The sequence below is a fragment of the Carassius carassius genome, chromosome 13 (assembly GCF_963082965.1).
Source record: "Carassius carassius chromosome 13, fCarCar2.1, whole genome shotgun sequence".
NCBI lineage: Eukaryota > Metazoa > Chordata > Actinopteri > Cypriniformes > Cyprinidae > Carassius > Carassius carassius.
Window position 1 is genome coordinate 33,956,499 of NC_081767.1, and position 14,254 is coordinate 33,970,752.

The following is a 14,254-nucleotide window of genomic DNA, read 5'->3' on the forward strand; positions in this document are numbered from 1 at the left end:
GACAGACGGATCGGTGCAGCTTCTGCAGTAATGCGGTCGATGTACCGGTCTGTCGTGGTGAAGAAAAAGCTGAGCCGCAAGGCGAAGCTCTCGATTTACCGGTCAATCTACGTTCCTACTCTCACCTATGGTCATGAGCTTTGGGTCATGACCGAAAGGACAAGATCCCGGATACAGGCGGCCGAAATGAGCTTTCTCCGCAGGGTGGCTGGGCCATCCCTTAGAGATAGGGTGAGAAGCTCAGTCACCCGGGAGGAGCTCAGAGTAGAGCCGCTGCTCCTCCACATCGAGAGGGGTCAGCTGAGGTGGCTCGGGCATCTGTTCCGGATGCCTCCTGGACGCCTTCCCGGGAAGGTGTTCCGGGCGCGTCCCACTGGGAGGAGACCCCGGGGAAGAACTAGGCCACGCTGGAGAGACTATGTCTCCCGGCTGGCCTGGGAACGCCTCGGTGTCCCCCCAGAAGAGCTGGAGGAAGTGTCTAGGGAGAGGGAAGTCTGGGGTGCTCTGCTTAGACTGCTGCCCCCACGACCTGGCCCCGGATAAGCGGAAGAAGATGGATGGATGGATGGATGGATGGATGGATGTAAAGCAAACTTCTTAATATGAACAGCTGTGGCCAAGAAATAAATCTTGCATTATAATGCATAACCACATTATATTAATATGTATTACATTTGTAACAATTTTGAGCGGAATTCTCAGTTCCATAATTTAAAATGTAAACTTTTCAAATGTAAATCTTTAAATGTAGACACCTCGGTTGAACCCAAAGCTCTCCAGGTTCCTGTGATTAACATGTCTGTGGTGTGTTTCAGGGCGTCGAGCGCATTGATGAGCCGGGGCTGAAGAGTCTGCGGATGGGCCGTGTGGTGCAGGAGCGCATGGTCCTCACGGTGGAGCTGGGGATCTACTTCATCAACCACCTGCTGGATAACGCTCTGAAATCAGCGACGCAGTGCGGCTTCATCAACAACGACGTCCTGACACGCTTCCGCGGCTTCGGCGGGGTCAGAACACATCAGACCCACCACAAACTAAACCTCTATATATATGTTTTATCTTCATGATATTACTTTACGATCAAAAGCACTGAAGCGCCATTGTTTCAGATATTATCAATCTACATTTGTGAAAGTCCAGACTGTATTTCTATGATTATGTCTCCTCGTGTGTGTCTCAGGTGCGTATTGAGGATGATATCTCTGTGACGGCTGACGGCGTGGAGCTGCTGACCTGCGTCCCTCGAACCGTGGAGGAGATCGAGGCCTTCATGGAGGATCAGACACCCAAAGCCTTCAGTCCCATCAGCAGCCAGAAACTCTGAAGAGATCATGATGATGATGACGATCTAAAGAAACAAGCATCTTTGATATCTGACTCTACAAAGGGAGATCAGTCAGCCATTAATCAGATTGCAGATGAATTACAGGATCATTTATGCTTTCATGTAGCAGCCGTGTAACATTTTCTGCTTTAATTTTGATATTCTTAACAAAAGCAGCCTGAATTAAAAGAACTTCACTCAACTCATCTGCATTATGTTCTGTACACTTTCTGCAAGTTTGTAAGACAATGCAATGCTTATTTTTAATAAAGCTCTGATTTTTCTAGCATCATTTAGAATCGTGTGTGAAATGTCATTTACTGTCATTATTTAAATCCCATATGATGTGTTTGTCAAACTGTAATTGGTAGAATAGCAGGAACAGAGAAAGCTCCTCACACTCAGTGATGTAGGAATCAAGAGCTGTTACAGTTCAAGGAGAAAACTGTCTTTTGGATTTTATCCTATGATTAAAGCTAAAGATGTACATCTAAATGTATGAAATCATTATTGTCCGATTGTACAGTGCTGATCTGAAACATTACTGAAGTGTAATCTTGTCAAACAGTTTTGGAGATTCTCATCTTTCTTCATTCCAGTAGATACTGGCTCTGCTTGATTACCTGCTGCTTACGTGTAAAACTGCAAACGTGTAGATCATAGTTTGAGTTTCAAGGTGTAACAGTACTAAGATTCGCCTGACTTCCACTAAATGAACTTCTTTCCAGTAAATCAGCTGGATGCAGAGAGTTTGCTCCGTCATCATGAGTTTCCATTGTTAATTGTGTTCACTTCATAGCAACTGTATAAGTTTATTTGCATCAAGAGAACTGATTTGAAAAGGCAGAAAGTTTTTCTGTTTTCTAACTAGAGGTTTAACACGGGACTCCTCAAACTCACGTCTTACCTTCTTACAACAAATAGTTTTGTTTAGAAGTCAGTTTAAAAACTATTATTCCTATTGCTTTTTAAGCTTATTTACTCAGCTATTTTATTTTTTTATTTTGGTCGCGCATTTACTTTTTTAATTTAATAGTTTGTTTCCAGCAGTTCAGTTCTCATGAAACCTCATCTTTTCTCTGAAATGTTTATTGATGAATTTTCATTTTCCTGTAAGGGTGGACACTCTTAGCTATGTTGTAGATCTGGTTGTGTCAGATGTTTAACTCCATATGATTTTTCATTTCTGAATGAATAATTTTTGCAGAGTTGCACCAGATTTGCACTGCTTCTATGGGAGTGAAGAAGAGAGCTATTTATTTGTGCAGTTATTGTACAATAAGTCTGTTCAGGGCAAATTAGATGTTACCATGAAGAATACAGAAGTCCAACTGATGCTCAAGAGCAACACAAGCTGTTATTAAAACTGATCACATACTGTATTCATGCAATCAGTGACACTGACACAGAAATACAAAGACATTAATATTAATATACAGTGTGAAACTTCAAAACCTGAAAATCTAGGATTTATTTTTAACCCAAGATAAAGACTGAATAGGGTTAATGTGATAGTCACATTGGCATTACCATGGTACTCTATTAAGTGCTTTGGATCACTGTAGATGCCATGATATATGAATATGGTTATCACTCAGTACTATTTTTTTAAAGTTGTTCTAACTGACCCCAATGAAACACTGGTCATGAATGAACAAAATGTAGGAAATGTGTTTTGACAGTCTTATTTTTATTTTTCATTTCATCTGTTTTTGTTAATAACAGATTTTTTCTGTTCAGATTTTTTCTGTTTCATCTGTTTTTGTTAATAACTTGATTTTTTGTTAGACAACAAATCAAGATACTGTAACTTAATAAACCAGACCATCTATCCCATCATAACTTTAGCTGAATAAATAAATGATTACTATTTATTTACTGATTTATTTATTTCTGTGTATTATATGCACCTGGATTTTGGTATACCACATGAATTGCAATTCAGTGCTATGTATGTTAATTAACTAATTAATTAATTTTTATGTATTGTTGTAAAATGTTATTGTGCACTAAATAAAACATATATAGCTTATAAAAGCTATATAATAAATAATTATATCAATTAACTATAATAAAAAAATAAAAACAACTATAAACTTGAACTCATGGGAAACTCATTGGAAATGGAAAGCACTAATTAAATTAAATATTAAATCAATTCTTTTTGTTTATAAATGACATGGACACAAGTTAAAATATGATTCATTTTTCCTGGTAAACACTGTTTCTCTATTCCCTCTAGTTTTTAGTTCTTCCTGAGTCAATCCTCCTCTGTTGTCCTGTTAACCTCTTTGAGTTTTTGTCACAGTGTCTGGGTTGTGTTCCCTGGGTGTCCACTAGGTGTCCTCCGTTCCCACGGTGTCGCTCATATTATCACTTCCTGTTCCCTTATTTGGTCACCTTCCTCCTTGTTTTAGTTAATTGATTGACGGAGTCCTTGTCGTATGAATGATACCTCCCAGAGTCTGCTCTTCCCGTGTGTTCTTGATTTGTTTTTATGTTTTTGGATTTTCTGGTTTTGACCCTGCCTGGACTGTTTATGCTTTTTGGATTGCCCCTCAATAAACCTTTTACCTGCATTTGGATCTCTTCCGTGCTTCTTGTATCACCGTACGTGACAGTTTTGTGCTTTAAGGTGTTATTTATTTATTTTACAATTTTATTTATTTATTAAAAAGTTACAGTTTGTTGAATAAACATGACGTATGTGAAAACATTACTTTGGCCAACAGAACTTTTAATAATTAAACTATAAAATTAAAACGTATAAAACACACTTGTGATGACTCAGTAACACTTTTGAAATTATGAAACATTCAAATACATTTTTGAATTTTATTGTTGATTCAAGTTTTACAATGAATCTCGAGGTCCATGTGATTTAGTTGTGTTCACTGGATACTTAACAGATATTTCAAAAATATAATAGTTTAAGTACTTGCTATTGAATGTTCAAATGCGGAGTTTTGCGCGTTGCATGTGTGTGTGTATGTGTGTTTACAAGTCTCCAAAGAGACGTGGCATTAAATCAAACACTGTACATTCAGAACAGGAAGCAAAAATAAAACATCTGGGGAAAAAAAACAAGATGTGAAAAAAGAAAAGCTGAAAACAAAAACAAAGTGGAAGAATTAATAGAAGAGCTGAAGCAGAAAAAGAATGTCTAGAAAGAACAAAAGAAGAGCTGGGGAAGAACATAAGATCTGCCAAAAACACAAAGGCTGGTAAAAAAAAAAAGAAAGAAAAAGAAAGAAAGAACGGCTGCGGGCATAAACACAAGATCTGCAGGAAAGATTAAACATCTGGAAATCATTAATTAGTCAGCAATGTCTAGGGAAAAAAAGTGCTGCCTAAAATGTGAGGTACAACATTCAACAGAATCACATTCGTTCAGAATAGCTAATATTGCAGGTTGGCAGAAATGGTTGAATATGGCACCCTCAGATTCCAAATTTTAAAATAGTTGTATCTTGGCCAAATATTGTCTGATCCTAATAAACCACACATCAATGGAAAGATGATTTATTTGGCTTTCAGATTATGCATAAATCTCAATTTCTAAAAATTGACCCTTATGACTGGTTATTTCTTAAGTGAAAGTAAACAGTTGAGGAAAAAAATGGGATGTGTATTATATTGGATGCGTTCATCGTCTCTTAAAGTGACCGCGCCTAATTTAGCAACTGACTGTAATGTTAATCCAAGAAAATGAAAATCACTCACTGCTCTTGACTGAATTACTTTGTAGTTTTAACAGTCAAACCAAAAAGTATTCAGACACCAGATATAATTTTTGATATATATAGCAAAACTGTAATAATGTGAGAAATGTTGAAGGTGTCTGAATAAATGTAGGTTTGATTGCATATTTCATTTTTACATTGAAGACTATCCAGTGCTATTTTACATTTAATTATTTGGTTTCTGTACCTTGACACCTACAAACTTGAAAAAAATTTAAACATTGTGTAAATAGCACAAATAAATACAAATAAACAAACATACAAATTAACCCATTTCAAACAGGGCCCACTGGTAATTGTTTGCACTTTGTGCAATGTGGAATTAGTTTACAGCTTTTTCAAGCACTTTGTGATGCATTTTGGAAACAGGAGATGAGCCCCTTTTCTAATGCACCACCTAGCTTGATAAACCCTTTCTCAAAGACTTACTGTTTGTCAATTTTATTTGGGTAACACACATATTCTGTATGCCTTCGGCAGAATTCGAATGAGCCATTTTAATCTAGATTAATCTAGATTAATTTCAAGATCACAGTGAGATTAATCTAGATTTAAAAAAATAATCTATGCCCACCACTAATATTAAGTAAAGATCATGTTCCATGGAGATATTTTGCAAATGTCCTACCATAAATATATCAAAACTTAATTTTTGATTAGTAATATGCATTGCTAAGAACTTCATTTGGACAACTTTAAAGATGATTTTCTCGATATTTAGATTTTTTTAGCTCCCTCAACTATTTCCAAATAGTTGTATCTCAGACAAATATTGTCTTCCTAACAAACCACACATCAATGGAAAGCTGATTTATTACACTTACGATTATGTCTCCTAATGTGTCTCAGCAGCCAGAAACTCTGAAGAGATGATGATGATGATGATGATCTAAAGAAACGAGTATCTTTGGTATCTCACTCTATAAAGGGAGATCAGTCACATGACGGCTAAAAATAATTTCCCATAAAGCATATTGCAGATGAATTACAGGATCATTTATGCTTTCATGTAGCAGCCGTGTAACATTTTGTGCTTTGATGGTCAGAGTTTGATATTCTTAACAAAAGCAGCTCTGCTCTCACATGTTTTTAATCAACATCTTATTTTTATATCATCATATATGTGACTGTGTATATCAAATGTGACTGTGTTGTGTTACAGTTTAATGAGACAAAAGGATCAAAATGTATGATACCATTCCCTGGAATGATCTGAAATGTTACTGAAGTGTAATTGCAAATAGTTTTGGAGATTCTCCTCTTTCTCCATTCAAATAGATACTGGCTGTGTTTGTTTGCATACTGTATACAGTGTGTGCAAAACAGCCATTGAGTCATGTGGCTTTCTCTTAAATTACCTTCTTTTCCAGTAAATCACCTGGATGCAGAGAGTTTGCAGATTTACATTTAATGAAATACCAGGCTGAAAAACACATGAACCGAATGATATTCAAGGGCGGTCAAGATATTTTAAAATACTTCCCTTTTCTAACTACATATATCTTTGATTGTCTGTCTGTCTGTCTACAGCTAAGCAGTGTTTCACATTTGTAATATTGTGGTATATCCGGCTTCTGCGGGAGTGAAGAAGAGAGCTATTTATTTGTGCAGTTATTGTCCAAAAAGTCTGTTCAGGGCAAATTGGATGTTACCATGAAGAATACAGAAGACAAGCTGATATTTAAACTGATCACGTACTGTATTCATGCAATCAGTGATACTGACGCAGAAATGTGAATAAGAGTATTAAGAATGTACAGTGGGAAACTACAAACCCTTAATATCAAAGATTCATTCTTAACCCTGGATAAAGACTGAACAGTGTGAAAAATGTCAACCTGAGTTTAAAATGCTGCAGGGTTAATATATGAAAAGCTCTGTAAACTATATACAATGGTATTACTATGGTACTTTTGATGTGCTTTGTTATTATTCCAACATATCATTCAGTACTGTGGCATATATTATATTTTAATGGTCAACACTCAGCACTATACCATGATTTCAGTTTCATGTCCGGAGACATATGCTCATTTGTGTACTTAGTCAAATATGTGCTGAACTGAACAATAGCTCCTGTCATCTTCTGCTTGGCTTGCGCTATCAGGGTTTATAAGGATGAGGCGGTTAACAGGAGGTTTTAAACAGGAATTTCACAATCTTCAGCACTGACTAGAAATGGCATTGCAAATCAGGGTCAGAGACATGTATGAGCCAGGTGATGAGAGAACAAAAGCACACAGAGAGACGCAGCTGAATCAGCATCCAGACGTTCTCTTCAGAATATATTGTGAAGACGGTCTGCATGTTCTGCTCTTCAGACCCACAGATGACGGCTGGTGGGTCAATGTAATTAAGGATAGATATAGAGGAATCTCTGCTCAGTGGACTTTCAAACATGCTGTTAACCGGCCAATTCGGCACGCGATGAATCTCTCCGGTGATCGGGATGAGCTGCAAAGATTCTGTGATGAGTTTCCAGGCAATCTGGAGGAGTGTCGTGCCCATGTTCAGGAAACTGAAGATCTGAGAGCAACAATAGAAGAACATAGAACAACAATAGAAGGTCTGGAAACAGCCATGCAAGACCTCAGAGTAGAAAACAGAGGACTTAGACAACAATTACGAAGAGCGCCCTAAAACATGAGGTAGCTACAATATTCAATACAATCACATTCTTTCAAAACAGCAAATTTTATTGAAATGGATTAAAATGTTATCACATCAGATGAATGTGAGTTGAGTGACTGGGTCTATCTGTTAATGTTGTTCTAACTGACCCCAGTGAAACATCGGTCAAGAACGATTGTTCTTCTTTCATTTCATTTATTTGTGTTAATGTTTGTTCCACCGGAGATATTTAACAAATCATGAAAACTGAACCAACCAGACCAGTGTCAGAACATCTCTGTAACACTTTAGAATAGGGAACACATATTCACTATTAACTAAGGTTTAATTAGGAGTCAAACTCCTTATTTGCTGCTTATTAATCGTTAGTATGATAGTTGTGTAGTTATGGGGTGGATAAAGAGATCTAAAATACAGTCATGTGGAATAAGGCATTAATATGTGCTTTATAAGTACTAATAAACAGCCAATATACTAGTAATATGCATGCTAATAAACAACTAATTAATAGCAAGAACTGATCCTTAAAATAAAGTGTTCCCAACATATAACCTATTTGAGTGGATGTACAATATGAGCTGCATTTCATCATCTACTAACATCCTTTCAGTTTTCCTCAGAACTGATTCTTGTTCATCTATAATAACAGACATGAGAGCATGACTTTACAGTATTTTATTTGTTTCATCTCTTCCACACAGAGACCACGAAGACATGAAGATCTGCATCTTTTGATCAGAAGAATTAAGAATTTATAGGAGAGCTAAAAGAAGAAAAAGAAGAGCTAGAAAACAAAAACAAAAGAAGAGCTAGGAAAAACAGAAGATCTGCCAAAACCACAAAGACCACAAAACAAAAACAAACAAAAAAAGCTGCGGGCATAAACACAAGATCTGCAGGAAAGATTAAACATCTGGAAATCATTAATTAGTCAGCAATGACAAAATTAAAAAAAAAAAAAAATTGGTGAGGAACAACGTTCAACAGAATCACATTCATTCAGAATAGCTAATATTGTCGAAATGGTTCAAAATGTCATAAATGTACAACATTGATAAATAAGTTGAGTGTTTGGATTAACTGTTAAAATTTATATTATTGCTTTTCATCTTCCATCTTTAAAAGTTAAAAATCTTATCAAATCTTGAACACAATAAATAAATAAATAAAATAGTTTTCATTGATACACTGTTAACACACATTATCCTCGTGTGTCACACTGTATATACTATAGTAAGTTTGCACATACTGAGTGAGGCTGCCATTAACTATAATAATGTAAGTGAGTGGGGTTTTACTGTCTTCAGTTGTTTACCAACAGCTATTCGCTTATAACTAAAATCACACACACACACACACACACACACACACAAGGAGAAACTATTACTATAGTGCAAACCAGTGCTACATCAGTAAACCAGTAAAATTCATCAATATACGTATGTTCTTTATGCCACTGTCTTTATTTAATTTTTTAATGTATATCTTTATGTCATTATATATATAGGCCTTACTTTATTCACTCATTCATTTAATTCTATTTTATTTTATTGACAGCATTCCCAGCGTCTCTCAGTGGTGCCTAATACCAAGTTACCACAATTTTATTGTTAGAAATATCTACTTATTTACTTGTTTTATTGTAAATGTGTGCACGGGGTTAAACACTAGGTTTGACTCTTGTAAATTTATATTTTTTTGATATGACAGTTGAAAAATATGCACAAGAAATGTTACAAAAAAGTGCCCTTTGGTGCCAGTGATTAAAAATCTAAGTGTTTGTAATCTGTGTGAAATATTTATTTATTTTTGTAAATTATATGCACCTGGATTTCAGTATACTGCTTGTATTACAATTCAGTGCTATGTTTCTTTCCTTCTTTTTCTTTCTTTCTTTCTTTCTTTCTTTCTTCCTTTCTTTCTTTCTTTCTTTCTCTCTTTCTTCCTTTCTTTTTTATGCACTGAATAAACTGTTTATAAAACCTATAAACAAATAATCATATAAGTTAATCATAATAAAAAAACAAAAACATGACTGAATGGAATTGTAAAGCATTTGTTTTAAATGCTGAAACTGTCTATTTGTCTTTGTGTCTTTATAAATGACATGAACACAAGGTCAAACGTGATTCATCTTTCCTGGAAAACACTGTTTCTCTACTTCCTCTCGTCTTTAGTTCCTCCTCTTTTAATGCCTCTCTCTCTTTGTCCTGTAAATACATTTTTCTATTTGATTGTAATATTATTACATACACAGAGGCTGATTGATTTAGACTTTATAAGCTATGTGTGTTGAGTTTGGTTTCGTTTCGGTTTGAGCGACTCTATCTGGAAAACACACACATATGGATTCTTGCCAAATTTGTGGTGGGCTGAGCAAGTTCCTGCCTTTGCTCCCTGTGTGTTTTGTAGTGGATTGCACCATTGCAGGAGAATCTCTGATGTAATGCAGAAGATCATATTTCAGTAACGTTGAGGCAGAAATGGCAGCTGTGAGAGACATGTATGAAGGAGTGGATGTTGAAAACATGACTGCAGCAGCACAAAAGAGACACAGAGAGACACAGCTGAACCAACATCCAGACGTTCTCTTCAGAATAAATCGTCAAGACGGTCTGCATGTTCTGCTCTTCAGACCCACGGGTGACGGCTGGTGGATCGATATAATTAAGGATAGATATAGAGGAATCTCTGCTCAGTGGACTTTCAAACATGCTAATAACCAGCCCATTCGGCACGCGATGAATCTCTCCGGTGATCGGGGTGAGCTGCAAAGATTCTGTGATGAGTTTCCAGGCAATCTGGAGGCATTTCATGCACATGTTCAGGAAACTGAAGATCTGAGAGCAACAGATCTGAGAGAAACAATAGAAGATCTGGAAGAAAGAATACGAGATCTCGATTTAGAAAACAGAAGACTGAGACAACAACATTTAAACCATGAGGTACAATCACATTCTTTCAGAACAGCAGAAATGATTCAAGAATGTCTAAATGAATCATATTACTATCAGACCAATGTGAGTTGAGTTATTTGTTACATCATATTAAACTCTCTTTAAAAGTTGTGCTAACTGACCCCATGAACTAACGAAATAATGCAAATGGTACTAACTTAATGCAAATTTTTATTATTATTGAAAAGCATTTTTTGCATTCATTCGTTGAAATTGAGAAAAAAGACATGTCCTTTTATACAGAATCTTGTAGATGAGGAGGCTGCATTAATTTACATTACAAAGTTACATTACATTTTTTTTCCATATACACATGCATATTTATTTGAGCAGAAGCATTTGTAAATTGTAGTTCTAAATATAACATCAGAGCACACGTTAGTGAGGCCACGGTAAGGAAAGTCAATATTATTTTTCCTGTTAGATTTTAAATTCTTCCAATACTTGGTGTTGTGGTATTGAAACGCTAACACAAGTCAAATAACCTCTACATGAATAGGCTATACCTCTACTATTTGAGTGGAGTTATAATCCATCATTTCACAACAGCTGTTCTGTTTTCCTGAGAACTGATTCATGTTTACTCTATAATAATAGACATATGAATGTGAATATACAGTAACGGCAGTTTATTTCTTTCATCTCTTCCACACAGAGAACTTATTTTCCTCAATCAAGAAGGACATCAAGATCTGCATCCGTCTAGACCAGTGGATATTTCAATATATCGCCGCGTATTCTATATTTCTCCTATGTTTGCATGCACAATTTTTGTTTCAATTTCATTCCGATAGTGTTTACATGAACGCTAAACACAGAGTGATCAAGCTTTGATATGCGCACATTTTATAATGCCGGGACACACTTTATATGATTCGTTCAACAGGAAGAACCGCTTGCTCTGCGCGTCATACGTCATTACGCTACTTCTGCGTCATTGCACATGCGCTGTCCTTTCAGTTTCGGTTTTCAATCCGAATATATATTAATAATATAATATTCAGTGTATGAAGTAATGTACTGAATTTCTGAATTTTACATATTTAAACCATTTACAGTTATTTTGTAGAAAATATTTCTTGTTTAAAAATATGTATTTTTTAAATCCAAAATCCAAAATAATAAAACAAAAATAATGTTTGTTGATTAGAGGTTCTTATACTGCTTTTTCTCAGTTTCTCTCAAAATGTGCTTCGCAGTTCAACAGGAAGTGCTGTTACGTTTTTGATTTTTCTGATTACACATTATTGTCACATTTGTCACACTCATAGCTCAGTTTTATTTTTGCATTAAATGCTTTGTATTGTAACTAATAAAATGAGAGATTTTATTGTTTTGATTGCCTCCCGTGAGACTTTACTTATAACTACAAACTGAGCCTCAAGAGCAACAACAAGGCAGTCTTCTACATCATTCCTGAAGAACTTCAACCTGCCGGCTGGCGAGTACTTCATGGTTTATGCTACATTTGTCTATCCTTATCCTACCTAAATAATCATTTATAGAGTTTAAGGTGTAAGATAGAAGAACCCACTGAGAAACAGGTGCTTCGATACAAATTCATGATACAGATGGCAGCAAAGTAAAAGGACAGTTACCAGGGTGGTTAGAGTCGCTTGGTTGGAAGCTAGCTTGATGGGGACTATTGTATTAAAAGCTGAGCTATAGTCGATGAATAGCAGCCTTACATAGTTCCTGTTATTGCCATCAATATGCGTGAGGGAAGAGTGCAGGATGTGAGAGATGGCATCTTCAGTGGATCTGTTGGGGCTAATGTCATGAAGTATCAGGGATGGAGGGGCAGATGTTGTTTTTTATATGTTTCTCAAAGACCTTCACGACTGTTAATGTGAGGGCAACTGGATGATAGTCATTCAGACAAGAGACGTTATTGTTCTTAGGCACAAGGATAATGACAGTTTTTCTGAAGGAGGTGGGAACCACCGAGGTGGCAAGGGACTCATTAAAAATACATGTAAACAAGCCAGCGAGCTGATCAGCACAGGACCTCAGAACACGACCAGGAATCCCATCAGGACATGCTGCTTTCCTGACGTTCACTCGCTTTAGGGCCAGAGAGACCGGCGTTGCATGTAGCAGTGCATTTGTTTACTGCAGCACGGATTGTTCTGTCCACCCACCGTTTCTGATCTGAGAAGGAACTTGGTACTTAATAAAACGTGCGGACTGAACAAAAGTTCCTGTCTTGTCTTGTGCAATCACTGGGGTTTATAAGCGTAAGGTGGGAATAAGTTTTTTTCACAACCTTCACACACCAGCAGCAGTCAAAGATAAGGCTTAATATCAGAAAAATGGCTTATCACGAAGAAAGAATTTGCAATCTGGAGGAAAAAACGGAAGATATGGAAAACAAAACCGATGAACTTGAAAGAAAAACAGAAGATATGGAAAACAAAACAAATAAACTTGAAGAAAAAACTGAAAATCTGGAAAGACAAACAAAAGATCTGGAATACAAAACAGATGTGCTTGAAAGAAAGAAAAGAGATCTGGAAACCAAAACAAATGAACTTGAAGAAAAAACTGAAAATCTGGAAAGACAAACAAATGAGCTTGAAGAAAAAACAGAAGATCTTATAAGAAGAATTCAAAACATTGAAGCAAGATTTTGGCCCTGATCTGAAGACTCAGACAGCAGTGATGATTGAAGAAGTGCTACTAAAACATGAGGTACAACACTCAATACAATTACATTCTTTCAAAATACTGTAGCATATATTTGTAGATAACAACAAATACTGTTAATAAAATAATACAATGAGTTGAGTGGTCTTTGTTTGGTTCATCTGTTTGTTACCTCCATATTAAAATTTCAAAAGTTGTTAAACTGTAATTAACTCCTACAAAACTTACAGTTTTTTACAATCGCTATGACAGTTTTTTCAATACATTTAACAAGTTTCCTAAACTCTTAACGCACCAACACACCTAAAACGCACAATTGGCAAAACGGTTAATTTCATGCGCAAAATCACACATTTTAAACAAAATTTTGAAAATACAATAATGAACTAACACAATGCACTATGTTTAACAAAACACGTTTCAAAATCAAATAATTATTTAAAACACTAACATATGTTCTCTTCCAACAGGAACATTTAGTCATCATAACACAATGACAAAACAACTGAAGTTACAGAAACTGCATTATTTTATGTGTCAGGTCTGCCCTTATACAACAGACAGTATATTCTATTGATCATAGATTGTGTTTTGCACTCTAGTTTCTTTTGAAGCCTCTCTACATTTACAGTAAGTTTTGTTGGGTTTAGTAAATGCATGCATTTTGTTTCTTTTGCTGCAGACATTCAATACAAAAAATTAATACCCATCTCAGAGTAGCTTTATAAAATGTACAGTTTATGTAAAATAAAATAAAATAAATACAGACACAGAATTGCTACAGTAAAAACTTTATTTGCAAAAAGACATTACTGCAAGATATACAAACAGAAAAAGCAAAGAGTGCTCTTATAGAACATATGATCATGCGATTGCAAAAACGTCAACATCAGCTGTGATTTATATATTTGCATAACTGCAATAAGCTTTTTCTCATTAGCAATGGAATAAAA

At 35.7% G+C, this 14,254-nt stretch overlaps 2 protein-coding genes across 2 annotated transcripts; both read left to right on the plus strand.

Moving 5' to 3' along the window:
- Nucleotides 1–803: 803 nt before the first annotated feature.
- On the plus strand, nt 804–1,475 carry LOC132155749 (xaa-Pro dipeptidase-like). Its single transcript, XM_059564460.1, has 2 exons — nt 804–1,007; nt 1,181–1,475. The coding sequence occupies exons 1-2, from the start codon at nt 858–860 to the stop codon at nt 1,322–1,324; spliced, it is 294 nt and encodes a 97-aa protein (XP_059420443.1). The 5' UTR covers nt 804–857; the 3' UTR covers nt 1,325–1,475.
- A 5,730-nt stretch (nt 1,476–7,205) lies between these two features.
- On the plus strand, nt 7,206–11,751 carry LOC132155750 (uncharacterized). Its single transcript, XM_059564461.1, has 3 exons — nt 7,206–7,633; nt 10,552–10,643; nt 11,311–11,751. The coding sequence occupies exons 1-3, from the start codon at nt 7,246–7,248 to the stop codon at nt 11,359–11,361; spliced, it is 531 nt and encodes a 176-aa protein (XP_059420444.1). The 5' UTR covers nt 7,206–7,245; the 3' UTR covers nt 11,362–11,751.
- The last annotated feature ends 2,503 nt before the right edge of the window (nt 11,752–14,254 follow it).